General features: G+C 57.3%; 2 protein-coding genes across 3 annotated transcripts; one reads left to right on the top strand and one right to left on the bottom strand.

Annotated features, from left to right (window-relative positions):
• Positions 1–447: 447 nt before the first annotated feature.
• LOC133359229 (SHC-transforming protein 1-like) lies at positions 448–7,535 on the top strand. Its single transcript, XM_061577727.1, has 6 exons — positions 448–549; positions 1,335–1,396; positions 1,433–1,487; positions 3,425–3,621; positions 5,862–5,975; positions 6,475–7,535. Exons 3-6 carry the CDS (start codon positions 1,484–1,486, stop codon positions 6,601–6,603), a joined length of 444 nt encoding a protein of 147 aa, XP_061433711.1. The 5' UTR covers positions 448–549; positions 1,335–1,396; positions 1,433–1,483; the 3' UTR covers positions 6,604–7,535.
• Positions 7,536–8,761: 1,226 nt separating this feature from the next.
• ZCCHC9 (zinc finger CCHC-type containing 9) lies at positions 8,762–16,485 on the bottom strand. Of its 2 annotated transcripts, none has more exons than XM_061573612.1 (6): positions 16,350–16,485; positions 12,245–12,552; positions 11,849–11,990; positions 11,526–11,618; positions 10,851–10,920; positions 8,762–10,486 (listed from the first exon to the last, which is right to left on the bottom strand). In XM_061573612.1, the coding sequence occupies exons 2-6, from the start codon at positions 12,524–12,526 to the stop codon at positions 10,399–10,401; spliced, it is 675 nt and encodes a 224-aa protein (XP_061429596.1). In that variant the 5' UTR covers positions 12,527–12,552; positions 16,350–16,485; the 3' UTR covers positions 8,762–10,398. The 2 variants fall into 2 exon arrangements, with proteins under 2 accessions (XP_061429596.1, XP_061429530.1); XM_061573546.1 differs by having other exon boundaries at positions 8,762–10,535; positions 10,855–10,920.
• Between the last annotated feature and the right edge of the window lie 11,483 nt (positions 16,486–27,968).

The raw sequence follows: 27,968 nt of genomic DNA, 5'->3' as shown, positions 1-27,968 counted from the left end.
TCGCCAAAAATAAATTGGTTAATTACGATTTTGACTTCCGTTTATTCGGGACCCCGGGGTCCCCCCACCATAAGGTTCAGTTCACAGTGTAGTGGTGGTGATAGCCGGTGGGGCTGTGTGGTGGTGGTAGGGCTGACATCCGTGCGTGTGTGGCGTGCGTGTTGTGGGGAGTGCTAGTGCAGCTGTTAGCGCGCTGCGCTGTAAACCCGGCGACCCGGGTAAAATTCATCTGAACCGATCATGGGCCTCCCCATGGTCGACTCGGCCTCAAATGAGTACCTGGTGCCGTGTGTAAACATCGTTGGGGGTAATGGTGGTGGCCACCCCCCACCCCCTCGTGTGCCGTGCCGGCCTTCATAGGTGCTGCTACTCGCTAACAGCACTTGCCCCTACAGTGTGTCAAGGCTATGGGGGGGGGAATCTTTGTCTTTGTGTTTCTGTGTTTCTGTGTGTTGCCGCAGGCTGCGGGTGGCGGGGAGGAAGCAGGCCCCAGGCCGGGCTCCGACGTGCGGGGGGGCGACGTGAAAAGGGCCCCGCACGGATACACAGGTGGGGGGGTGGGGGGGGTGGGGAGGGGGGAGTGGGGTGGGGGGGGGAGGGGGTGGGGGGGTCCCGAACCATGCCGACCCTACCAGGCCCTCGCCGGCACCGCCCGGCTCCCGGCATAGGTCGCGACCCGTGTGTGCCCGTGTCTCCGCGAGTGTGTGTTGGCGCGAGTGTGTTGGTCCGTGTGTGTCCGTTTGTGCATATATTGGCCACCCACCTCCTTCGTGCGCCGTGCCGGCCTTCACAGGTGCTCGCTAACAGCACTTGCCCCAGCGGTCTGTTGAGGTTATACCGGGAATCTTTGTCTTTGCTGTGCGTGGGGGTGAGCGGTCGCATACTGTTTAGCGCTACGCTGTGTCCAAGTCGCTTCTGATCAAGATCTCAGTGGGTCTTACCGGGTAAAATAAAACAAATAATAGTTATTCAGGGCTAAGCGCCTGGAGCAGCAGAAGCAGCAGCAGCTTCCTAGCGTTGTCCTACGCAAGGAAGCCGGTCGTCATCCCGCTGGGTGCTGCGGAGGAGAGAGGGGTGGGGGGGGGGAGCGTGGGGGCGGGGGGGGAGCTGCGAGTCCCCGGCTGTGCTCATGGCGGCTTTACAACCCCCGCTAAAGATGAACATCAGTGGCGGGACCACGGGCTGATGAGTCGGATGCCTTCTGTGCCTCCGTGTCACGGTGGGGGGGGTGTGTACGGCTCGCGGGGGGACGTCGCAGGGTGGGTCGGGGGTCAGGGGGGGGTGTCGCTGTTGGGGTCTCACGGGCCCCCCCCCCCCCACCACGTATGTTGCAGGAGCGGTGGGGGAGCACACGTACGTCAACACCCACGTGAACACCCACGTGAACACCCACGTGAACACCCACGTGAACACCCACGTGAACACCCACGTGCCGTGCGCGGCGAGGGGGGCCACGCAGCCCCCCCACAGAGACGCCTTCGACATGAGTGAGCAACGACCGCCGGCGCTTGCCCACTCACTCACCCACTCGCTCGCCCACTCGCTCACCCACTCGCTCACCCACTCGCTCACCCACTCGCTCGCCCACTCGCTCACCCACTCGCTTGCCCACTCGCTCGCCCACTCGCTTGCCCACACGCTCACCCACACGCTCACCCACACGCTCGCCCACTCGCTCACCCACTCGCTCACCCACTCGCTCACCCACTCGCTCACCACTCGCTCACCCACTCGCTCACCCACTCGCTCACCCACACGCTCACCCACTCGCTCACCCACTCGCTCACCCACTCGCTCACCCACTCGCTCGCCCACTCGCTCACCCACTCGCTCGCCCACTCGCTCGCCCACTCGCTTGCCCACACGCTCACCCACACGCTCACCCACACGCTCGCCCACACGCTCACCCACTCGCTCACCCACTCGCTCGCCCACACGCTCGCCCACACGCTCACCCACTTGCTCACCCACTCGCTCACCCACACGCTCACCCACTCGCTCACCCACACGCTCACCCACTCGCTCACCCACACGCTCACCCTCGCAGACCCACTGTCATCCACACGCTCACCCACACGCTCACCCGCATGCTCACCCGCACGCTCACCCTCGCATACCCACTGTCACCCACACGCTCGCCCACACGCTCGCCCACACGCTCACCAACTCGCTTATCCTCACCCACTCGCTCACCCTCGCAGACCCACTTTAACCCACACGCTCACCCACACGCTCACCCACACGCTCGCCCACACGCTCACCCACACGCTCACCCGCACGCTCACCTTCGCATACCCACTGTCACCCACACGCTCGCCCACACGCTCGCCCACACGCTCACCAACTCGCTTATCCTCACCCACTCGCTCACCCTCGCAGACCCACTTTCACCCACACGCTCACCCACACGCTCACCCTCGCATACCCACACGGTCACCCACTCGCTCATCCTCACCCACTCGCTCACCCTTGCATATCCACTGTCACCCACTCGCTCACCCACACGCTCACCCACTCGCTCACCCACTCGCTCACCCACACGCTCACCCAAACGCTCACCCACACGCTCACCCTCGCAGACCCACTTTCACCCACACGCTCACCCACAAGCTCACCCTTGCATATCCACACGCTCACCCACTCGCTCATCCTCACCCACACGCTCACCCACACGCTCACCCTCGCATATCCACACGCTCACCCACACGCTCATCCTTACCCACACGCTCACCCACACGCTCACCCACACGCTCACCCTCGCATATCCACTGTCACCCACACGCTCACCCACACGCTCACCCACACGCTCACCCTCGCATATCCACACGCTTACCCACACGCTCATCCTCACCCACACGCTCACCCTCGCATACCCACTGTCACCCACACGCTCGCTCACACGCTCACCCTCGCATACCCACTGTCACCCACACGCTCACCCACACGCTCACCCTCGCATACCCACTGTCACCCTCACGCTCACCCATACACTCACCCACACGCTCACCCACTCGCTCACCCTCGCATACCCACTCACTCACCCACACGCTCACCCACACACTCACCCACACGCTCACCCACTCGCTCGCCCACACGCTTGCCCACACGCTCATCCTCGCATACCCACTGTCACCCACACGCTCACCCACACGCTCACCCTCGTATACCCACTCACTCACCCACACGCTCACCCACACGCTCACCCTCGCATACCCACTGTCACCCACACGCTCACCCACACGCTCACCCTCGTATACCCACTCACTCACCCACACGCTCACCCACACGCTCACCCACACGCTCACCCTCGCATACTCACTGTCACCCACACGCTCACCCACACGCTCACCCTCGCATACCCACTGTCACCCACACGCTCACCCACACCCTCACCCTCTGTGGTGGTGATGCCCCCCGACCCCAGGGCCGTTTGAGGACGCGCTGAAGCAGCAGGGGGTTTCGCCCCCCCTCCCCGACGGGGGCTCCCCCCCGCCCCCCGGCTCCTCCCCCCCGCCCCCTCCCCCCCCCACCGCCGCCGCCGCCTCCATGGAGGAGGCTCTGCGGCGCGAGCGCTGGTACCACGGCAAGATGAGCCGGCACGACGCGGAGCAGCTGCTGCAGGCACGCTCACTCGCACGCACACTCACACGCTCACGCACACACTCACTCGCACACTCACACGCTCACCCGCACGCGTACTCACCCACTCACTAACACACTCGCTCACCCACACGCGTACTCACCCACTCACTCACACACACACTCACCCACACACTCACCCACACACTCACGCTCACCCGCACTCACCCGCCAGCTCACTCACACACACACTCACCCACACACTCACCCACTCACTCACACACACGCTCACCCACACACACGCTCACCCACACGCACACTCACCCGCCTGCTCACCCACACACACGCTCACCCGCACACGTACTCACTCACACACACGCTCACCCGCACGCACCCGCCAGCTCACCCACACACTCACTCGCACACTCACACGCTCACCCGCACGCGTACTCACCCACTCACTCACACACACACTCACCCACACACTCACCCACACACTCACGCTCACCCACACTCACCCGCCAGCTCACTCACACACACACTCACCCACACACTCACCCACTCACTCACACACCCACACACTCACCCACTCACTCACACACACGCTCACCCACACACACGCTCACCCACACGCACACTCACCCGCCTGCTCACCCACACACACGCTCACCCGCACACGTACTCACTCACACACACGCTCACCCGCACGCGTACTCACCCGCCAGCTCACTCACACACTCACTCACCCACTCACTCACACACACGCTCACCCACCCACCCACTCGCACACACACTCACCCACTCACTCGCACGCACACTCACCCACACTCAGCCGCTCACTCACTCACACACACACTCACCCACACACTCACCCACTCACTCACACATACGCTCACCCGCACGCGTACTCACCCGCCAGCTCACCCACACACTCACCCGCACGCGTACTCATCCACTCACTCGCACGCGTACTCACTCGCTCACACACACGCTCACTCGCACGCACACTCACCCACCCACTCACCCACCCACTCACTCACCCACTCACTCACACTCACACACACACTCACCCGCACGCGTACTCACTCGCCTGCTCACCCACCCACCCACACACTCACTCGCACGCACGCACTCACACTCGCGCACACTCACTCGCGCACACTCACTCGCACACACGCATCCACCCGCACTAACCCACACTCACACCCACCCACACACTCACACCCACCCACCCACACACTCCCTCCCCCACCCCCTGACCCACACAAGGGGTTCGGTGTAACAGAATCAAATTTTCTTTAACGAGGTCTTGCTCGTGGTGGTGACGAGGTGGTGGTGGTGGTTGTGGTAATGACGGTGGTGGTTGTGGTAATGACGGTGGTGGTTGTGGTAATGACGGTGGTGGTTGTGGTAATGACGGTGGTGGTTGCGGTGGTTGTGGTAATGACGGTGGTGATCGTGGTAATGACGGTGGTCGTGGTAGTGACGGTGGTGGTTGTGGTAATGACGGTGGTGGTCGTGGTAATGACGGTGGTGGTCGTGGTAATGACGGTGGTCGTGGTAGTGACGGTGGTGGTTGTGGTAATGACGGTGGTGGTAGTGGTAATGACGGTGGTGGTCGTGGTAGTGACGGTGGTGGTTGTGGTAATGACGGTGGTGGTAGTGGTAATGACGGTGGTGGTCGTGGTAATGACGGTGGTGGTCGTGGTAATGACGGTGGTGGTTGTGGTAATGACGGTGGTGGTAGTGGTAATGACGGTGGTCGTGGTAGTGACGGTGGTGGTTGTGGTAATGACGGTGGTGGTAGTGGTAATGACGGTGGTGGTCGTGGTAATGACGGTGGTGGTTGCGGTAATGACGGTTGGTGGTCGTGGTAATGACGGTGGTGGTTGTGGTGGTTGCGGTGGTGGTTGTGGTAATGACGGTGGTGGTTGTGGTAATGACGGTGGTGGTCGTGGTAATGACGGTGGTGGTCGTGGTAATGACGGTGGTGGTCGTGGTAATGACGGTGGTGGTAGTGGTAATGACGGTGGTGGTCGTGGTAATGACGGTGGTGGTCGTAGTAATGACGGTGGTTGTTGTGGTATTGACGGTGGTGGTTGTGGTAATGACAGTGGTGGTTGTGGTGGTTGTGGTGGTTGTGGTGGTCGTGGTAATGACGGTGGTGGTTGTGGCGGTGGTTGTGGTGGTTGTGGTGGTTGCGGTGGTTGCGGTGGTTGTGGTAATGACGGTGGTAGTTGTGGTGGTTGTGGCGGTGGTTGTGGTGGTTGCGGTGGTTGCAGGAGGATGGCGACTTCCTGGTGCGGGAGTCGATGACGAGCCGCGGCCAGTACGTCCTCACGGGGCTGCAGCAGCAGCACGGCAAGCACCTGCTGCTCGTCGACCCCCACGGAGTGGTGACTCACACGCACGCTCACCCGCACGCTCACCCGCATGCTCACGCACTCGCTCGCTCGCTCACCCGCTCGCTCACCCGCACGCTCACCCACGCGCTCGCCCACGCGCTCGCTCACCCGCACGCTCACCCGCACGCTCACCCACTCGCTCACCCGCTCGCTCACCCGCACGCTCACCCGCACGCTCACCCGCTCGCTCACCCGCACGCTCACCCGCACGCTCACCCGCACCAACGTTCACCCGCTCGCTCACCCGCACGCTCACCCGCTCACTCACCCGCACAAATGCTCACCCGCACAAACGCTCACCCGCTCGCTCACCCACACAAATGCTCACCTATTGCCCCCCCCCCCCCCACCAGCTCTCCCATGTGCACACTCCCGCCCACTCAACAACCTGAACGCTGTCCAACCTGCACACTCACCCCCTGCCCACTCATTCACCTTCCTGGTCACCCACTCTGACCCCCCCCCCCCCCCGCTGTGTGTGCGAGCGCAGGTGCGCACCAAGGACCGCCGCTTCGACAGCGTCAGCCACCTGATTGGCTATCACCGTGACAACCAGCTGCCAATCATTTCAGCCGGGAGCGAGCTGTCTCTGAAACAGCCGGTGGAGCGCCAGACGTGACCAGCAGTCACACGTGACCAGCACACTCACGTGACCATCACTCACACACGTGACCAGCACACTCACGTGACCATCACTCACACACGTGACCAGCACACTCACGTGACCAGCAGTCACACGTGACCAGCACGCTCACGTGACCAGCACACTCACGTGACTGATTAGCACACTCACGTGACCATCACTCACAAACGTGACCAGCACACTCACGTGACCTAGCACACTCACACACGTGACCATCACTCACACGTGACCAGCACTCACGTGACCATCACTCACATGTGACTGATTAGCACACTCACGTGACCATCACTCAACACATGTGACCATCACTCAACACATGTGACCATCACTCACACGTGACCAGCACGCTCACGTGACCATCACTCACACACGTGACCATCACTCACACGTGACCATCACTCACACGTGACCATCACTCACACGTGACCATCACTCACACGTGACCAGCACGCTCACGTGACCATCACTCACACACGTGACCATCACACACACGTGACCAGCACGCTCACGTGACCATCACTCACACGTGACCATCACTCACACGTGACCAGCACGCTCACGTGACCATCACTCACACACGTGACCATCACTCACACGTGACCAGCACACTCATGTGACCATCACTCACACGTGACTGATTAGCACTCACGTGACCATCACTCACACGTGACCATCACTCACTCGTGACCATCACTCACACGTGACTGATTAGCACACTCACGTGACCATCACTCTCACGTGACCAGCACACTCACGTGATCATTACTCACGTGACCATCACTCTCATGTGACCAGCACACTCACGTGACCAGCACCATCACTCACACGTGACTGACTAGCACACTCACGTGATCATCACTCACGTGATCATCACTCACGTGATCATCACTCACGTGATCATCACTCACGTGATCATCACTCACGTGATCATCACTCACGTGATCATCACTCACGTGATCATCACTCACGTGATCATCACTCACGTGATCATCACTCACGTGATCATCACTCACGTGATCATCACTCACGTGATCATCACTCACGTGATCATCACTCACGTGATCATCACTCACGTGATCATCACTCACGTGACCATCACTCACGTGACCATCACTCTCATGTGACCAGCACACTCACGTGACCAGCACCATCACTCACACGTGACTGACTAGCACACTCACGTGATCATCACTCACGTGATCATCACTCACGTGATCATCACTCACGTGATCATCACTCACGTGATCATCACTCACGTGATCATCACTCACGTGATCATCACTCACGTGATCATCACTCACGTGATCATCACTCACGTGATCATCACTCACGTGATCATCACTCACGTGATCATCACTCACGTGATCATCACTCACGTGATCATCACTCACGTGATCATCACTCACGTGATCATCACTCACGTGATCATCACTCACGTGATCATCACACTCACGTGACCATCACACTCACGTGACCATCACTCACACGTGACTAACTAGCACACTCACTTGACCATCACTCACACAATTATACACACACACGTGTAACAATTAGTCACACGTGACCACCGCTGTCATACGAGTGATGGCCACTCGCACATCTGACTACCACTGATACGCGGACTCCACACGAGTGTAAGGATTGGTCACACGTGACTACCTCTTACACGATTACACCACTACCACTCGCACGCTGTTGGCATGCGACTACACACACGTGTGTAGTGGTGTCGCCACTCACACACGCACGGCCACAATTACACGCGTTAAAAGACTCGCACACACGTGTTGTGCGAGGCTGTGGCTACTACTGCACACACGTACGTGTCGCTGAAACTGCCACACACATGACACTAACTGCTACACACACGCACATGTAATGCTGTTACTGCTACACACACGCGTGTGCGAGGCTGTAAATACAAGTGACACTAACTACACACGCGACCATGTAAATACACGCGTGTGACTCTTTAACCGTGCACCGTCACGCGCATCGTCTAAATCATCACTCCAGACTCTGAGCACAAGCGTTCCCGGCCTTCAGGAGACGCCTGGGGGGGGGGGGGGGGGGTGTGCCACGCGGCTTTTACGAGTCCTTTGGAAGTGAAACACGTGGGTTTCCGTGGGTCTCTGAAGGCCTCTAACAGTGTTGCAGCGGTTCCCAAACCGTGGGGGTCGCGAGAGATTATCACGGGCAGAGGGTCGCGGGAACAGTGAAAGTACATATTTTTTTATTTTTAAATTAATGACAATACATCTCTGGTTACTGACAAGAGTGAACGAGATTACTCCCTGCCCATGGTTGTTGTGCTGCTGCTGCTGCTGCTGGTATGGTTGGTGTGGCGTGGTTTGGTGTGTTAACCGCAGTGCTTTTCAACCTCTCCTGCACCACGTGCTCAAACTCTCGAACTCCGCTGCATCTCCACGCAACTAAAGCAACACGGCTGTCGAGAATGGTGGGGGATGCTTTGCAGGCGAGAGAGAATTCATGATCCCTCCCTTCCGCCGATCTCCTGCAGAGCAAGGAAGCCAAGTGGGGCTACCAGCAACCAGGGCAGGCATTTGTCCAACTGCATGAGCGTGTATATCTGTGGGGAGCGGTGGTACAGCGGTTAGCGCGCTGCGCGACAAACTTGACCACCCGAATTCGATTCCCACTCGCGGCCAACATCAGCGACGATTATCTGATCCGGACCTGGGCCTCACCTAGATCGACTCGGCCTCAAATGAGTACCTGGTGCGGTGCGTAAAAAGCATCGCCACTGGGGAGACAAAGGCGGCCGTGCGTGGTGTTGGCCACCCAACACCACGCTAAGAGCACTTGCCCCAACAGTCCGTTCAGACTATACGGGGGATCTTTGTCTTTTGTATATGTGTGGCCACCCATGGTTCGGTTCCTACTCACTGCCAACACCCGTGACCGTTATCTGAACCAGTTCTGGTCCTCCCCTAGGTCGACTCAGCCTCAAATGAACGCCTGGTGCGGTGTGTAAAAATCATCACTACTGGGGAGACAAAGGCGGTCGGGCATGGAGCTGGCCACCCATCCCCTAGAGTAGCGTGCCAGCCTTCATCGGTGCCGGCTAACGGCGCTTCCTCCAACATTCTGTTGAGGCTACACGGGGGTTTTTCCATGTCTCTGCATCTGTTCCTTCCCAACTGCGCACCCACCCTAACAACCTTTACAAACAGGGCGGCTTCCTCTGACACACGTGTTGCTCGGGTGATGTTCACAATGGGGAGGGGGGGGTTCCCTGTTATTGGACAAGGGTTGGGGAGTTGGCGCGCGTGCATCCTCCACATGTCACCAGCAGGCACCACCGCCGATCACCCACGGTGCCGATCACCCACGGCGCCTCACTGGGCATGGAACTCTAGCTACTCGGTGGGTGGCGGGCGGGGGGGGGGTCTTGAGTGGGGCACGTTTGGGAACCCCTGTGGTGAGACGGCCGCAGATTCAGGGGTGACGAGGGGGGCAGCAAGTGCCCCCCTGCTCCCGCTCGCTATTAATGGACCGCGGCGCGCGCGTGTAAATTAGCCGCATCACCCCCCCAGCGCGCACGGCCTGCGGGGAGGGGGGGCTCTGCCAAACCCATGGTGCCCCCCACTCGCTCGCAAACCTAACGTTGCCGCCGCCCCCCCCGCCGCCTCCTCTCTTTGTAACCTCCTGTTTATTTATTAAATGTATTTTCTGGAAGCTTTCGAGTGGCGTGCGTCGTCGTCTGCTGCGTCGTCCTCTGCGTCGTTGTCCGCGCCGGCCGACGGCTCGCTAGAAGGTGACGACACGGGGGGCCCGGACGGCCCGAGGGGCTTTGGCGGCCGCGGCTTCGGCCTCCAGGGCCGGGTCGGCGTCGGCGCTGCCGCCCCCCTCCCACACGGTGAGCGTCAGCGCCGACACGGCGCCACCTGCACGCGGAGGCACGGAGATGTGACCGACCTGGCGGCGGCGGTGGTGGTGGGGGCGGCGGTGACACAGAGATCGACAAAACGGACAGAGACGGTGGTGGAGGTGGACGTTGTGTGGATGGTGGAGGAGACGGACGATGGAACGGGTAGAGACGGTGGTGCCAGACAAGCAACGGGGGGGGGTGGAGGAGATAGAAACGGAGGTGGACGCACGGCCGTCACGAGGAGACGAGTGGAGGAGGTGGTGGCGCAAGGAGACGGGGACACTGGAGGAGGCACAAACACGGGGGGGGGGGGAGGTGGCTCCGGCTTCACTCACCGCGCTTCGCCTCGGGGCAGTCCTTGTGGAAGTGCTCCACAGAACCGCACTCCCGGCAGCCACCGCCTACAGACACGGGGTCACGGTGAGCGGGTGGGGTCGTGGGGTCATGGTGAGCGGGTGGGGTCATGGGGTCACGGTGAGCGGGTGGGGTCGTGGGGTTAGGGTGAGCGGGTGGGGTCACGGTGAGCGGGTGGGGTCGTGGGGTCACGGTGAGCGGGCGGGGTCCTGGGGTCACGGTGAGCGGGTGGGGTCGCGGGGTCAGGGTGAGCGGGTGGGGTCACGGTGAGCGGGTGGGGTCGCAGCGAGCAGGTGGGGCGGTGGTAATGGTTGTGTTGGTACAGGAGTGGTGATGGCAAGTGTGGTTGTGGAATGGTGAAGTGGCAGTCCAGGCAGGGAGCGGAGGTGGTGGTGAGCATGGTGTTGATGTGCGTGGCGGTCGAATGTAGTGTTGGTGAGCGGAGTGGTGAGCGGTGTGGTGAGCGGTGTGGTGAGCGGTGTGGTGAGCGGTGTGGTGAGCGGTGTGGTGAGCGGTGTGGTGAGCGGTGTGGTGAGCGGTGTGGTGAGCGGCGTGGTGAGCGGCGTGGTGAGCCGCGTGGTGAGCCGCGTGGTGAGCCGTGTGGTGAGCCGTGTGGTGAGCGGCGTGGTGAGCGGTGTGGTGAGGGCCTCACCGGTTGCGTAGAGGCCCCTGGGGTTGTCCGGGCACGAGCGAGAGAGGTGACCCATCTCTCCGCAGATGAAACACTTGGCGAAGGGCAGCTCCCCTGTGCGCACACCGCAACACTCGCCCGTCACTCGCCCGTCACTCGTCCGTCACTCGACACAACAGCGAGTGTGGTGGTTCGAGATTGGTGGGTGCCGAGTGTGCGCGGTGGGTTGCGAGTGGGTGGTTCGTGCGGGTTGGTGGGTGCCTGGCGTGGGCGAGTGCGGTCGGTGAGTGGTCGGTGAGTGGTCGGTGCGATTGGCGAGAGTGGGTGGCGAGCGTGGCGAGTACCGGCGAGGGCGTCTATCCGAGCCCTGCAGGCCCCCAGCTCGTGCTCCGTGGAGCCGCAGCGGAAGCAAATGCCGGCACCGGACTCGGGGTCGCGTGGGCAGTCGGCCACGCCGTGGCCTGGCTCCCTGCACTGGAAACACACCTGGGGCACCGCACACCATGCGCACACCGACTCTCAACCACGTCCTCAACCACAACGCACTTTTAATTACCTCCTCAACCGCAACGCATTCTCACCGCGCTCTCAGCCACATCGCGCTCTCACCAAGACCACACTCTTGCCGACGCCGCACTCACACACCGAATGAGAACCCGCGCCACCACCGCACTCTCACTTCACGCCACACCCTCGCACCGCACCCTGGGACCCCCCCCCCACCCCCGCCGTGACCGCACCATGTTCCCCAGCTTCTTGTGCTGCCTCCGCAGTCTCCGCTCCTCGCGCCGCCGCTCCCTCTTCCCCGCGGTGGCGGCGTCCACCCCGGCGCCGTCGCCCGCTCCCCCCGCCCTTGCCGCGCGCTGCGCCGCCAGGAACCCGTTCACGTCCGGGTCCTCGTACTTTGCCTTCTTTGCCTTTTTCTGCGTCTCCTGGTTCTGTTCCTGCTGCTGCACCTCCCATGGAGTGGCGTCTCCCGGCCGCTTCCTGTGCGCGTTGTTAGCGCGCGCCCAGCGCGTCATGGCCCCCCCCGCTCCTCCGACACCACCTACAGGGCGACAACAACCACCACCACCACCACGGGCTTCATACACCCACAACAACCACCACCACCACGGGCTTCATACACCCACCACAACCACCACCTACAGGCCGACAACAACCACCACCCCATGGTTCATACACCCACCACAACCACCACAACGAACAACCACCACTACGGGCTTCATACACCCACAACAACCACCACCACCACCACGGGCTTCATACACCCACAACAACCACCACCACCACCACCACCACGGGCTTCATACACCCACCACAACCACCACCTACAGGCCGACAACAACCACCACCACATGGTTCATACACCCACCACAACCACCACAACGAACAACCACCACCACGGACTTCATAAACCCACCACCTACAGGGCGAAAACCACGGTGTTAACACAACCGCTGTTAGCCACTAAGTGGTGAAGTCACCCCGGTGATTGTGCCGTGAGGTGTCGAAGGCCCTCTGGCAGGCGGTCACGGAACTGACCCTGGTGGTGCCATGGGTTGACTGATGGAGATGACCAGCAGATTCACCACCAGCTGTGCTCCCACTGTGCCACCTTTTTGCGTTTTATCCGCCCGGCGCTCCGCTCGTTGTTGTGAGCGTCGCTCCTCCGCCCTCCGTTGTTGCTGGAGGGCGACTGCCTCCAACTGCCCAGTAGCAGCAGCAGCGTCCTTCACGAGCCTCCTCCACGGAGGCCGATCTTGACACCGCTGGTGCCGGTCATCGGCAAGTCCACTCAGCTGCACATCCTTCTGTACTGCATCGGTCCATCCCATCTCCTGCCTGTGCCGTGCCCGTTTAGCCCTCTCGATCCGGCCAAAACAGAAGCTGCTTGGGCATGCGGTGGCTGGGCATGCGGGCTACGTGACCCAGCCAACGCAGCCTCGCCTGCCGGAGGAGCTCACTTGATGGGACTGTGTCCAGATCTTTCAATGATCTGTGAGCTGCTCACACAATCCAGCCCGGTTAAACCCAGGATTGGTTCGTAGGCAGGCCAGCCTGAATGTTTATAACCGGCGCAGATGTTCTTTGAGAGGGCTCCACGTTTTCACAAGCATGAGGAGCCATAACCGTGACTGGGAAGACCCGAAGCTTCACACGGAGCGACAAGCCACACGGAGCGACAAGCCACACGTAGCTTCCACACAGCGTTACGAAGCTGATGAACGATAATGACTCGGAGTGAGACCTCCTGCTGCCAAACCGGAGCTGGGTCGTGAGGAGCACACTGCCCACACTGCTGCAGCAGTAGCGCTGAACGATGAATCGATTTCAAATCGAAATTTGAAATACGATTAGCTAATCGCAAAGGCTGCGATTTTTTGCGGTTTGAAAAGTCCTATTACTTTTTTATTGGAATTGTTTTATTTTCTATTATACTATCTTTATTTATTGAACTTAACAATTGTTCTATGTTTGATTGTTCTACTTCAATTAAAACATTTTTTATAAATACATGTTGGAAGCAATTTATATATTTTAAGTTCTCATCCTTGCATTAGAATATTTCGAGCAGTTAATATTTTGATGGTACAGTATCATGTAGTAATGCTCCATCACACGTTTTAAATCTATTACACAGTGAATATTGATCTGAAGCTCGACTTTAGAAAATGTAATCGCAAATCAAATCGCAAAATCTGTCAGAAATATCTCAACTAGATATTTCTCCCAAATTGTTCAGCCTTCTTCTGCAGCACCCTCTCAACAAACTGCGACATCGCTCACGGGGAGTGGAGGGAGGGAAACGCCGAGGCGAGGCCCTTGGTGTTTGTGGGGCTGATGGCAAGGAGGCTCCATCTCTTTGTAGCGCGGTCACGGTTCAGCAACAACAACTCCAACTCACACCATTGGAACCTCATTTGCCAGTAAAAAAAACATGATAATTGTTTTTTACCCTTTAATCTGGCAAAAAAACTGACACATTTTTTACAAGGAGTCATGTTTGCATTGACTACAATACCTGCGGTCGTAATGCAAAGAAAAAAACACAACTCTGATAATGTGTGCACTGTCCTTGAAGTTGATTGGTCCACACCCGAGACAGCTTTCCTTAGAGCCTAGTCTCACATGGTGTTGGACCAGATGACGCCAAAAGGCGCACAACTCAAAGACAATGCACCATCAGAGTATGAGAGCTCGGGGTAAGCATTTACACCATTGGAACCTCATTTGCCAGTAAAAAAACATGATAATTGTTTTTTTACCCTTTAATCTGGCAACAAAATTGACACCTTTGCATACGTTATCAGAGTTATGTTTTTTGTTTGCATTATGACTGCGGGTATTGTGGTCTATGCAAACATGACTCCTCGTAAAAAAGGTGTCAGTTTTGTTGCCAGATTAAAGGGTAAAAAAAACAATTATCAACAACTATAGACAATGCAGTCACGAAAACTTCAACAACTCCAACGCCAGCTATTACCAGTTTAACACCTACTAAGTCGGCTTTCGCGACCAATATAATCCACAATAAAGGTATTTTTGGGTTAGGGGCCGTCCATAAATGACGTCACGCCATTTTGGACGATTTTTGACCCCCCCCCCCCCGCCCCAAAAATAAAACATGCTTCAAATCGCTTTAGACTATTGTCATTGTAGTGCGTATTTAATGTGGCGCTGCACTCTGATGTTGTAAGAGAACACATTCATTAAAGTCTATTTAATTAATTAGAATGTTTTGTCTATATTTATTTAAAGTTGCGCATTTTGATGTGACGTCACATTTCTCAACCCCCCCCCCCCCCTAGGTGCGTGACGTCATTTATGGACGGCCCCTTAGATCGCGTATGTGTCGTTAAACCCGCCACCACCCGATACAGCTAACTAGTAAGGTTTGTCACGTAAACAGAACAAGATCGTTCACCAACAGGGGGCCATTCCTCAGAGGTCGCAACCGGGTACCCGATACCCGTACCCTACCCGATACCCGTACCCTACCCGACACCCTACCCGATACCCGTACCCTACCCGATACCCGTACCCTACCCGATGCCCGTACCCTACCCGATGCCCGTACCCTACCCGATGCCCGTACCCTACCCGACGCCCGTACCCTACCCGACACCCGTACCCTACCCGACACCCGTACCCTACCCGACACCCGTACCCTACCCGATGCCCGTACCCTACCCGACGCCCGTACCCTACCCGACGCCCGTACCCTACCCGACGCCCGTACCCTACCCGACACCCGTACCCTAACCGATACCCGTACCCTACCCGATACCCGTACCCGACGCCCGTACCCTACCCGACACCCGTACCCTACCCGACGCCCGTACCCTACCCGACGCCCGTACCCTACCCGACGCCCGTACCCTACCCGACACCCGTACCCTACCCGACACCCGTACCCTACCCGATACCCGTACCCTACCCGATACCCGGTTACCCGACCGGGTACAGGTAGCCGTGAGTCACTGGTGAGTCACCGTTTGTCACTCATTTCGGGTAGGGTACGGGTACACATTTGCGACCCTGGTGCGGCCGGGTACGGGTACGGGTAAGGAATCAAAACCCGTTTGCGACCTCTGCCATTCCTTGACGCAGCCTGGGTGGGCATCGATCATCGTCCCGCTTTGAAGCTCCGTACCGGTTGGAACTTCCACCCGCACACAACCACAACCACCACCACAACCACCACAACCACCACCACCACAACCACGAACCACGAGGCCGACATACACCCACAGGGCGACGGAGCCACAACCACCAAAGCTACAGGGAACACCACCAACCACCCCACCACCACCACGGCACCACCACCACCGTGTCTCTCACCTCGCAGTGTTCTCACGCCGCGAGTGGCCTCTCTCCCTTCTTCTTACTCCTCGACGTTTCGCTCCGATCTCTCTCCCCTCTCTCTCTTCTCTCGCTCGCTCCCCTATCCGCCCTCTCCTCCACACGTGGGCAGTGGAGGAACTGACGTGGTGCGAGGCCTCGTGACGTGTTATGAGACTCGCGTGGCGGCGGCCATGTTGGGTGGGGGTGACCCTCCCCCTCCTCTCGCGTGGCGGACATGTTGGGTAGGGGTGACCCTCCCACCACTCACACACACCCCCAATCCGCCATCCTCTCCCGCCCGCGACTCTTGCAGCGCGCGTGGAGGCCGAGGAAGGACGCCCCCCCCCCCGGGCCTCGCGAACCTCAACCGGCGGCCATGTTGGGTAGGGAACGTGCGTGACGTCATCACGGCTTGACGTGCGCGCGCAGATGACGTCGCGCGACTGCGGGGAAACTTCCTCCGTTGGCCACGCCCACTGCCCAGGTAGCCCCGCCCCCCGTGCTGACGTAGAAGGGGCCGTCCATAAATGACGTCACGCGATATTGGACGATTTTTGACCCCCCCCCCCTCGTCACACGGCGTCACAAGAAGTCAGACCCCCCCCCTCAAATATGACGTCACAAAGCTCTGCCCCCCCCCAAAAAAAACACGCTTCAAATCGCTTTAAACTGTTGTCATTGTAGTGCGTATTTAATGTGGCGCTGCACTCTGATGCTGTAGGAATGTGTTATACGTCTCCTCTCACTGGACACAACACAGGGCGATATATATACACACCGGTGACGTGCGGTGAGGTCAATGGCTGGGGAAGCACTGACTAGTGTCAGAGCCAGTTCACACACTGAGGGGGGCGTGTTAGACACGTCCCCCTCAGTGAGGCAGATGTGATAGCTGCCTCCCCTGGTGCTTTTTCATTGCAGTTTCATGACGAGACCAGCGAGCCTAAATATCTTCATACACATACGTGAAATAAGTTACCTGGAGTATGGAAGGCGAGGACATGAAATGAAGGGGTCTACAAACATCACATTGGTGACATGCTGAGATAGTAGCAGGCACGCGCTTATTGCCCGCGCTCCATCCAGTTACTGAGGGGTTGCGCAATCAGAGGGGAGGCTGAGCTCGTCGCTGCCTCACCTCTCGTCTCTCCCTGTATTTGCAGCAGAGCTCCACAAATTTGGCGATTTTGACAATAGAAATTATTGGAATCGTACAGAAATGACATTTATAACACAGATCAATGGAAAAATCTTAATATTTATTTGATTTGATTGTTCTTTTTTTTTACTTTTAGTAACAGCTATTTTCATGACAGGTGAGGCTATGCCTCCCCCTGCCTCCCCTGACCGCACGTGCCTGGTGAATACGTCTCTACTTTAGCTACGCACAGCCGCCCTCTCGACGTAGTCCCATCGTCTACATCCAGCCACACAGCTGGCTCACTCGGGTGACGATGACGTATTGTTCATTTTGAGGATGATTTCGATTTAATATGACTTTGAAAACCCCCCGCCCACCTCCCACGCATTTCACAATTAGCACTATTCGCATTCCTGCATTTCCCATAAATATGCTAAATTCCTCTTCAAATGCAAATTCTTTTGTCAATGCTCTCTTCCTCCTCCCTCACAGCTTAAATAGACACCCCAAGCCTAAGACGTGTCATTTAGACTCTGTCTTATCGACAGACATGTTCTTCACCTGAGGACGGCTGCTTGCGTTGTGGCCGAAACGTCGTGAGAATTATTTTATTATGTTTTATTTTTATTATTTTATTACTTCCCTTCTACGTGACTTTACCGAAAGAACCAAGAAGATTTGAGGATGATGTTGACGTCGCATTATAGCTGTATGACGAACTTATTTCTGCACCGTACGTAGCCAAACGCGCGAATCGGAGTTGCGGGGGAAGGACAACAAAACACAACAACAACAAGGAGCAGTTCTACAGATAGAGAACAGAAACAGTTATTGATGTGCTTGTTGTTGTTGAGTGAAAGTTGGCCAGCGAGGGTCATTGGGTGAGGAACGGCGTTGACCCCGCGTCGCGTGCCGTGCGTGACACGTGCGTTATTCTGGTACAGGGACTCCTCTACTTACGAACGAGTTAGGTTCCAGGGGTCTGTTCGTAAGTCGATTTGTTCGTAAGTCCAACTTTACTGCTATCGATTCCAAAACACGTTGTACGTCGTGTACACTAAGGGGCCGTCCATAAATGACGTCACGCACCTAGGAGGGAGGGGGATCAGACATTTGTGACGATGTGTGACGAGGGGGGGGGGTTGAGAAATGTGACGTCACATCAAAATGCGCAACTTTTTCATTAAATAGACTTTTTAATAAATGTTTTCTCCTACAACATCAGAGTGCAGCGCCATAATAAATACGCACAATGACAATGGTTTAAAGCAATTTGAAGCATGTTTTATATTTGGGGGGGGGGGGCAGAGCTTTGTGACCTCATATTTGAGGGGGGGTCGGACTTTATGTGACGCCGTGTGACGAAGGGGGGGGGGGGGTCAAAAATCGTCCAAAATTGCGTAATGGAATTTATGGACGGCCGCTAAACACGGGAAATGGCTTTAAAAGTTGTATAATCTCCTGTAGATGTAGATGCCGCTGGTTCTTCTTACTACCACCATCAACTCTTTCACCACTCGTACGCTTCTGAGAAATAACGGAGGTTGATAATGTTCGTGAAAAGCAGAAATGCTGGGCAATGCTGGGTAATGACACCGCCGTCTATTGCGCGGCGCGGTTCAACTTACGACTCTCGGTCCGAACGTGCCTGTGGACGTACGGGACACGTTTGTTCGTATCTCTGACGGTTCGTAAGTCGAATGTTCGTAACTCGAGGAGCTCCTGTACCGTGGATCCCACGCTGCGCGGGTCGAGTTTGATGAATGAATGAGTGACGTGACGTCACACCCCCACCCCCCTCGGTTTCTACCGCCCCCCTCCCCCAGTTTCAAGCCTCGCGCTCATTGGCCGCGGCTGCGCACGTGATCCTTGCGTGGCCAATGGGAGTGGCGTGAGCCCCCCCCCCCCACGTGGGGGGGGGGAGGTTATTAAAGGAGGCGCGAAGACTCGCGCCTCAGAGTCGCACGACTCGGAGAGTGCAGCAACCCGCGGTCGCCTCCTCCTCCGCCTCATCATCATCCTCATCAATCTCCTCATCAATCTCCTCATCATCATCAACCTCCTCATCACCATCACCCAGACATCGAGATTTCCTCACCCAGAAGCGGGACACCCCATCCTGGTCCCGCGTCTACCCCCTCACCCTCAACCCCACGTCCCCACGACCCCAGGTCCCCACGTCTCCACGTCCCCAGGTCCCCACCATCCATCCCAGTTGCTTCCGAGCCCCCCAGCCTCCTCGTCCTCACGCCTCCGCTCCTTGTGGGGGTCCCGCGCCTTCCCGGCCCCTCTCCATCGCTCCTCTTCCCCGGCTCACAAACTCCACCACCCCTCCTCCACCCCTCCTCCACCCCAACACTCTCCCTCACCCCCTGTAGCTCACCCCCTGTAGCTCTCCCTCACCCCCTGTAGCTCACCCCCTGTAGCTCACATCGCCCACGGTACCCCCTGATCCCCCCCGTATCGGCCCCTTGACTCTCTCCCCGTCTCTCTGCGCGATACTCGCAACGCTCCTACACAACATCGCTCACCCATCTCGCTCACCCATCTCGCTCACCCATCTCGCTCGCTCCCCCCTCGCTCCCCCATCTCCCCCGGGTCTCCCCCTCGCTCGCTCGCTCGCTCGCTCTCCTCGCTCCCCCATCTCCTCGCTCTTCCCTCGCTCCCCCCTCGCTCCATCATCTCCCCCCTCTCCTCGCTCACCCATCTCCTCGCTCCCCCATCTCTCCTCGCTCCACCCGCTCCCCCGGGTCTCCCCCGGGTCTCCCCCTTGCCCCTCGCTCCCCTCGTCCTCTCTCCCCCCCCGCTCCCCGTCTCTCCATGGAGAAGTCCGGCAGCGCGGGCCGCTTCCACGTGGACGTCGTCTGCGAGGCTGCCGGCATCGCCTCCTCGTCGTCTGGCGCGGAGCTGCGTCACCGCGGGGGGGGCCCCGACGACCCCCCCGGCTACCCCGAGCAGCAGCAGCAGCAGCAGCGGGGGCCCGAGGAGGGTCGCTCGGTGCCCGGGGGGGGGGCCCCCAGAGGGGGGGGGCCTCCTCACCACGTCAACTTCGTGGACGGCGGCGGCGTGGGACGCCGGCAGCAGCAGCAGGCGGGCCCCCCCCCACCACAGCACCAGCAGCAGCACCACCAGCTGCTGCTGGGTGGTGGGGGGCAGAACGGGGACACGGTGCGCAGCGAGGGGGGCGACTCGTCGCTGGGGGGGGGGGGGCCCCCACGCGCACGACTCGCACTCCAACACGTACTACCTGCGCACCTTCGGGCACAACACGCTGGACGCGGTGCCCAACATCGAGTTCTACGCGAACGCGGCGAGCCTCGTGGGCGAGCAGATGCTGAGGCCCACGCTGGCCGAGCTGCACAACGAGATGGACAAGGTGCGCACTGGGGGGCGGGGGGGGGCATAACGAGGGGGGAGGGGGGGTCATAACGAGGGGGGGCACGGAAGAGTTGGAGTGGGGGGGGGCACGGGAGAGTTGGAGTGGGGGGGCAATGAATGTGGTCGAGATGAGTGTTTGATGGTGGAGCTGTGTTTAGTGGTGGACGTGGATCTGGTGGAGTCTCGAGGGGGGGTCATAACGAGGGTTGGGGGGGGCACAGGAGAGTTGGAGTGGGGGGGGGGGCACGGGAGAGTTGGAGTGGGGGGGCACAGGAGAGTTGGAGTGGGGGGTGGGGCACGGGAGAGTTGGAGTGGGGGGGGAGCAATGAATGTGGTGGAGGTGAGTGTTTGATGGTGGAGCTGTGTTCAGTGGTGGACGTGGATCTGGTGGAGTCTCGAGGGGAGGGGGGGGGGGCTCCATGATGAGGTGGAGACCCCCCCGCCCCCCCCCCCCCCAATCATCAGCGGTTCCGCGTGGCTGATGATTCCCAAAATAAAACCACTCTGGGCTCCTGGTATGCGGGGAGTTTGATGGGAAGGAGAAGGGGGGGGGGGCTGCGGGGGGGGGGGGGCTGCGGGGGAGGAACCCCCTCGCCAAACCCCGCTGGTAAACGACCCCCGCACGACCCCCGATCCCCAGAGACCCCACGCGGCGCATGGGGAGTGCGTGTGGGGGAGAGAGAGGGGGAGTGTGTGTAGTGTGTGTGGTGTGTGTGTGTAGTGTGTGTGGTGTGTGTGTGTAGTGTGTGTGGTGTGCGTGTGTGTAGTGTGTGTGGTGTGTGTGTGTGTAGAGTGTGTGTGGTGTGTGTAGTGTGTGGGGTGTGTGTGTAGTGTGTGTGGTGTGCGTGTAGTGTGTGTGTGCGTGGAGTGTGTGTGTGTAGAGTGTGTGTGTGGTGTGTGCAGTGTGTGTGTAGAGTGTATAGGGTGTGTGTGTAGTGTGTATGTGTAGTGTGTGTGTGTGGTGTGTGTGTGTAGTGTGTGTAGAGTGTATAGGGTGTGTGTATAGAGTGTGTAGTGTGTGTAGGGGGTGTGTGTAGTGTGTGTGTGTAGTGTGTGTGTGGTGTGTGCAGTGTGTGTGTAGAGTGTATAGGGTGTGTGTGTAGTGTGTGTGTGGGGTGTGTGTAGTGTGTGTGGGGTGTGTGTAGTGTGTGTGTAGAGTGTATAGGGTGTGTGTGTGTAGTGTGTGTGTGTGGTGTGTGTAGTGTGTGTGTAGAGTGTATAGGGTGTGTGTGTAGTGTGTGTGTAGAGTGTGTAGGGTGTGTGTGTAGGGTGTGTGTGTAGAGTGTATATGGTGTGTGTGTGTAGTGTGTGTGTAGAGTGTATAGGGTGTGTGTGTGTGGTGTGTGTGTAGAGTGTATAGGGTGTGTGTGGTGTGTGTAGAATGTATAGGGATGTGGTGTGTGCGTGTAGTCTGCGTGTGTGGTGTGTGCGTGTGTAGTGTGCGTGTAGTGGGTGTGTGTGCGTGTAGAGTGGATGTGTATGCGTGTAGTGTGTGAGTGCAGAGTGTGTGTAGGGTGTGTGTGTAGGGTGTGTGTAGGGGGTGTGTGCGAGTCGGGGTGTGTAGTGTGTGTGTATAGGGTGTGTGTGTGTAGGGGATGTGTAGGGTATATAGGGTGTCCGTGCGAGTCGGGTGTGTGTGTGTAGAGTTTGTAGTGTGTGTGTAGAGTGTGTGTTTGTGTAGGGGGTGTGTGTGTAGTGTGTGTGTAGAGTGTGTGTAGGGTGTGTAGGGTGTGCGTGCGAGTCGGGTGTGTGTGTGTAGTGTGTGTATAGGGTGTGTGTAGAGTGTGTGTGTGTAGAGGTGTATACCTGGTGCGGTGTGTAAACATCGCCACTGTGGTGAGACAAAGGCGGTCGGGCGTGGTTCTGGCCACCCACCCCCTCGTGTACCGTGCCGGCCTTCATAGGTGCTCGCTAACAGCACTTGCCCCAACAGTCTGTACAGGCTACACGGGGGATCTTTGTCTTTGTGTGTGCGTGTATCGGTGGTGTGTCTAGAGGTGGGCGTTTCAATGTGTGTATGTCGCGTTGCGTGTGAATGTATGTGTAGCTGTGTGTGTGTGTCTGTCTGCGTGTGAGTGTGCGTGTGTTGGCTAACAGCACTTGCCCCCACAGTCTGTTCAGGCTATACGGGGGATCTTTGTCTTTGTGGATGCTCGTCACCCACAAGGGCAATTCCCGCTCACGGCCCAAGTGACGATTATTTGAACCGGTGCTGGGCCTCCCCTAGGTCTACTCGGCCACAAACGAGTACCTGGTGCGGTGTGTAAACATCTATGCTGCTGGCCTTCATAGGTGCTCGATTAACGGCACTTGCCCCAAAAGTCTGAGGCTATACGGGGGATCTTTGTGTGTGTGTGTGTTGCCAGTACTGTTAAGTGTATTGTGTGGGTGCGACTATTGTTTGTGTGTGTGAAGGGTGTGTGAGAAGAGGTGATATACTACTACTGTGTGTGTGTGGTGAGACTGTGTGGTGAGACTGTGTGTGTGTGTGAGGTGTGTGTGTTGTGTGTGTGTGTCTGCTGTGTGTGTGTGTGAGACTCTGTGTGTGTGTGGTGAGACTGTGTGGTGAGACTGTGTGTGTGTGTGAGGTGTGTGTGTGTCTGCTGTGTGTGTGTGAGGTGTGTGTCTGCTGTGTGTGTGTCTGCTGTGTGTGTGTCTGCTGTGTGTGTCTGCTGTGTGTGTGTCTGCTGTGTGTGTATGGTGAGACTGTGTGTGTGTGAGGTGTGTGTGTTGTGTGTGTGTGTGTGTCTGCTGTGTGTGTGTGTGTGGTGAGACTGTGTTGTGTGTGGTGAGGCTGTGTGTGTGTATGAGGTGTGTGTCTGCTGTGTGTGTGGTGAGACTGTGTGTGTGTGTGAGGTGTGTGTCTGCTGTGTGTGTGTGGTGAGGCTGTGTGTGTATGAGGTGTGTGTCTGCTGTGTGTGTGGTGAGGCTGTGTGTGTGTATGAGGTGTGTGTCTGCTGTGTGTGTGTGGTGAGACTGTGTTGTGTGTGGTGAGACTGTGTGTGTGTATGAGGTGTGTGTCTGCTGTGTGTGTGGTGAGACTGTGTGTGTGTGTGAGGTGTGTGTCTGCTGTGTGTGTGATGAGACTGTGTGTGTGTGTGAGGTGTGTGTCTGCTGTGTGTGTGTGGTGAGGCTGTGTGTGTGTGTGAGGTGTGTGTCTGCTGTGTGTGTGTGGTGAGGCTGTGTGTGTGTGTGAGGTGTGTCTGCTGTGTGTGTGTGGTGAGGCTGTGTGTGTGGTGAGGCTGTGTGTGTATGAGGTGTGTGTCTGCTGTGTGTGTGTGGTGAGACTGTGTTGTGTGTGGTGAGGCTGTGTGTGTGTATGAGGTGTGTGTCTGCTGTGTGTGTGTGGTGAGGCTGTGTGTGTGTGTGAGGTGTGTGTCTGCTGTGTGTGTGGTGAGACTGTGTGTGTGGTGAGGCTGTGTGTGTATGAGGTGTGTGTCTGCTGTGTGTGTGGTGAGACTGTGTTGTGTGTGGTGAGGCTGTGTGTGTGTATGAGGTGTGTGTCTGCTGTGTGCGTGGTGAGGCTGTGTGTGTGGTGAGGCTGTGTGTGTATGAGGTGTGTGTCTGCTGTGTGTGTGTGGTGAGACTGTGTTGTGTGTGGTGAGGCTGTATGTGTGGTGAGGCTGTGTGTGTGTATGAGGTGTGTGTCTGCTGTGTGTGTGGTGAGACTGTGTGTGTGTGAGGTGTGTGTCGGCTGTGTGTGTGGTGAGGCTGTGTGTGTGTATGAGGTGTGTGTCTGCTGTGTGTGTGGTGAGACTGTGTGTGTGTGTGAGGTGTGTGTCTGCTGTGTGTGTGTGGTGAGGCTGTGTGTGTATGAGGTGTGTGTCTGCTGTGTGTGTGTGGTGAGGCTGTGTGTGTGGTGAGGCTGTGTGTGTGTATGAGGTGTGTGTCTGCTGTGTGTGTGGTGAGACTGTGTGTGTGTGTGAGGTGTGTGTCTGCTGTGTGTGTGTGGTGAGGCTGTGTGTGTATGAGGTGTGTGTCTGCTGTGTGTGTGTGGTGAGACTGTGTTGTGTGTGGTGAGGCTGTGTGTGTGTATGAGGTGTGTGTCTGCTGTGTGTGTGTGGTGAGACTGTGTGTTGTGTCTGGTGAGGCTGTGTGTGTGTGTGAGGTGTTTGTCTGCTGTGTGTGTGTGTGTGGTGAGACTGTGTGTTGTGTGTGGTGAGACTGTGTGTCTGCTGTGTGTGTGTCTGCTGTGTGTGTGTGGTGAGACTGTGTGTGGTGAGGTGTGTCTGCTGTGTGTGTGTCTGCTGTGTGTGTGTGGTGAGACTGTGTGTGGTGAGGTGTGTCTGCTGTGTGTGTGTCTGCTGTGTGTGTAAGTGTGTGTGTGGTGAGACTGTGTGTGTTGTGTGGGGTTGTGTTCCTCTTGTGTGCGTGTGTGTCTGCTGTGTGTGTGTGGTGAGCCTCTGTGTGTGTGTGTGTGAGGTGTGCGTCTGCTGTGTGTGTGAGGTGTGCCAGTGTCTGTTGTGTGTGTGATTGTGTTGTGTGGGGTTGTGTTTCTCTTGTGTGCGTGTGTGTGTGAGGTGAGACTGTGTGTGTGTTCCTCCTGTGTGTGTGTAGAGAGCGGTAAGGTGAACGCACTGCTGCTAACAATCCCTGGCGACCCGGGTTCGATTCCCGCTCAAGGCCATCACCAGTGACGATTATCTGAACCGGTCCTGGACCTCCCCTAGGTCGACTCGGCCTCAAATAAGTACCTGGTGTGGTGTTTAAACATTGCCACTAGGGAGACAAAGGCGGCCAGGCGTGGTCCTGGCCACCCACTCCTTTCGTGTTCCGTTCCGGACTTCATCGGTGCAACTCGCTAACAGCACTTGCCTCAACAGTCTGTTGAAGCCATATGGGGGATCTTTGTCTTTGTGTGTGTGTCGGCACGGTGGTGAGTGAGCGTTGTTGCTGCTGCCTGTTAACCCGCAACATCTGTCTCTGCCGGTCACATGACCCCCTTGCTTGCATGCCCTTACCGCCCCCCCCCTCTGTGACCCCTTAGTGCACCTAGCCTGGTACACGTTACCGCCACCTCGTGCCGAATAACAGCTGTTGCTGGCTGTGTGAGTATTAGTCGTGCGTGCGTGTGCACTTAGCATGGCACGAGCGCCGTGGTGACGACACCGCCAATCAAGTTGCGAACGGCTGCTGCTGCTGCTGCGTGTGTATGTGAGTGAGGTGGTGATTCACAATCGGTTACCCCTGGCCGTAGACCGGGTCGCAGGTGCAATGCTCACATTGTTTAACCGATGCCCTCAGCCACCCGACAGAGCCAGCCGTGCGAATTTGCCGCGTCGGGCGGATAACTTTTGCCCCAATCGATTTTGGGCCTTCGTGCAAATCCGGAGGAGATGGATGGATGTTGAGATGCAAGATCAGAGCTCCTGCTGCTGCCTCTGGGTGTGTAATCGCCTACGAAACGTCGTACAAAATTGTAACAAGCAACAAAAAAAACGTGTTCTCTTTTCAACATTCCTCGTCCTCGCTGAAAAAAAAACTTAATTGGTCATCCGTGTTTTGCCACGACGTGACAACTGGATTCGATCGGCTCTGTCGGGTGGCGGAGGGCATCGCTGAAAATTGCCAAATTGTACCTACCTGGGTGTACATCGTGTCTACACCCAGGTAGGTGCAATGGAAATTTGGCTGGCGTCACCGCAGGCATCACCGTGGGTGCCCTGCCTGGATGTGGTCTCGGCTCGGAATCGGGCTGCAGGTTTCCAGCGGGTTTGATCGTGCGAACGTAAAACGTGTCGCGAGCTCGCCGCCCGACGCAGCCGATTTCGTCCGCGTCTACACCCAGAAGTAACAGGTTGAGAATCGTTACATTGGTGGTGAAAGCGTAACGTATACTTACTCTTAGATTTTTCGGTAAAGTCACGTAGGTAAAAAATGAAAATAAAATTAATCAAAATGAAATTTCGATTTAAAGCTTTCGTGACTGCAGGGATTCATCTTCTTGGTTTTTTTCGGTAAAGTCACGTAGAATGGAAATAATAAAAATAAAACATAATAAAATAATTCTCACGACGTTTCGGCCACAACGCAAGCAGCCGTCCTCAGGTCTTCTCGACAGACCTGTTCTACACCTGGGGACGGCTGCTTGCGTTGTGGCCGAAACGTCGCGAGAATTACATTTTTTTAAATATTATTTTATTATTTCCATTCTTACGTGACTTTTCCGAAAGAACAAAAAAAATGAACTTTTTATTTATTATTTTATTTTCATTTTTTCCTACGTGACTTTACCGAAAAAACTACGAGTATGAATCCTTGCAGTCACGAAAGCTTCAAATCCGTAATGTATACGCACAATGAGCGCGAGCGTTTGTGAGTGTCGGTGTGTTACTGTTGTTGTTGTCATGTGTTGGTTGGCGGCTTTGTCTTTTGTCTTTTGTCTTTTGTCTTTTGTCTTGGTAGTGTGGCTGTGGGTGGGGAGCGGTAAGACCGCGGCTGCGCCACCAACCCAGCCGCCCGAGTTAGATTCCCGCTCACGGCCAACACTGGCGACGATTATCTGAATCTGTCCTGAGCCTCTCCTTTGCGTCGACCCAGCCTCAAATGAGTACCTGGGTAATGGTGCTGTCCACCCCCACCCCCTCGTGTGCCCTATCGACCTTTATAGGTGCTACTGGACAATAACACCTGGCCCACAAGTCTGTTCAGACTATACAGGGTAGGGGGGGCGGTTATCTGTCATTGTGAGTCTGTGTGATCAGGGCTGTGTGTGTGTGTGGGCACGTGCGTGCATGGGGTTTATGACTGGATCACTATCTTTACTGCTTCTTAACAGCGGTTTTATGTGTGTGAAGGTGTATTAGCGGTGTGGGTGAGTGTGTATTCAGGGCAGTGAGCATGTGTTCAGGTGTGCCTTTGTCTTGTAAGCTATTGGGGGAGGGAGTGGTGGGAAGGTGGTGGTGGGGGGGGCATCCGTCTATGTAGTGAGTGGTGGCGCAGTGGTTAGCACCTCGCGCTACGAACCCGGCGTCCCCGAGTTTGGTTCCCGCTCACAGCCACCAACATCGGTGGCGGTGAATATCCTAAACGATCCTGTCCACCGTAGATCGGCTCAGCCTTAAATGAGTACGCAGTGTGTTCAACATCGCCACTAG

This window comes from Lethenteron reissneri, chromosome 1, assembly GCF_015708825.2.
Source record: "Lethenteron reissneri isolate LAM-NWPU_2019-01 chromosome 1, ASM1570882v1, whole genome shotgun sequence".
Classification (NCBI taxonomy): Eukaryota; Metazoa; Chordata; class Hyperoartia; order Petromyzontiformes; family Petromyzontidae; genus Lethenteron; species Lethenteron reissneri.
This window is presented reverse-complemented; position numbering and strand designations above follow the sequence as displayed.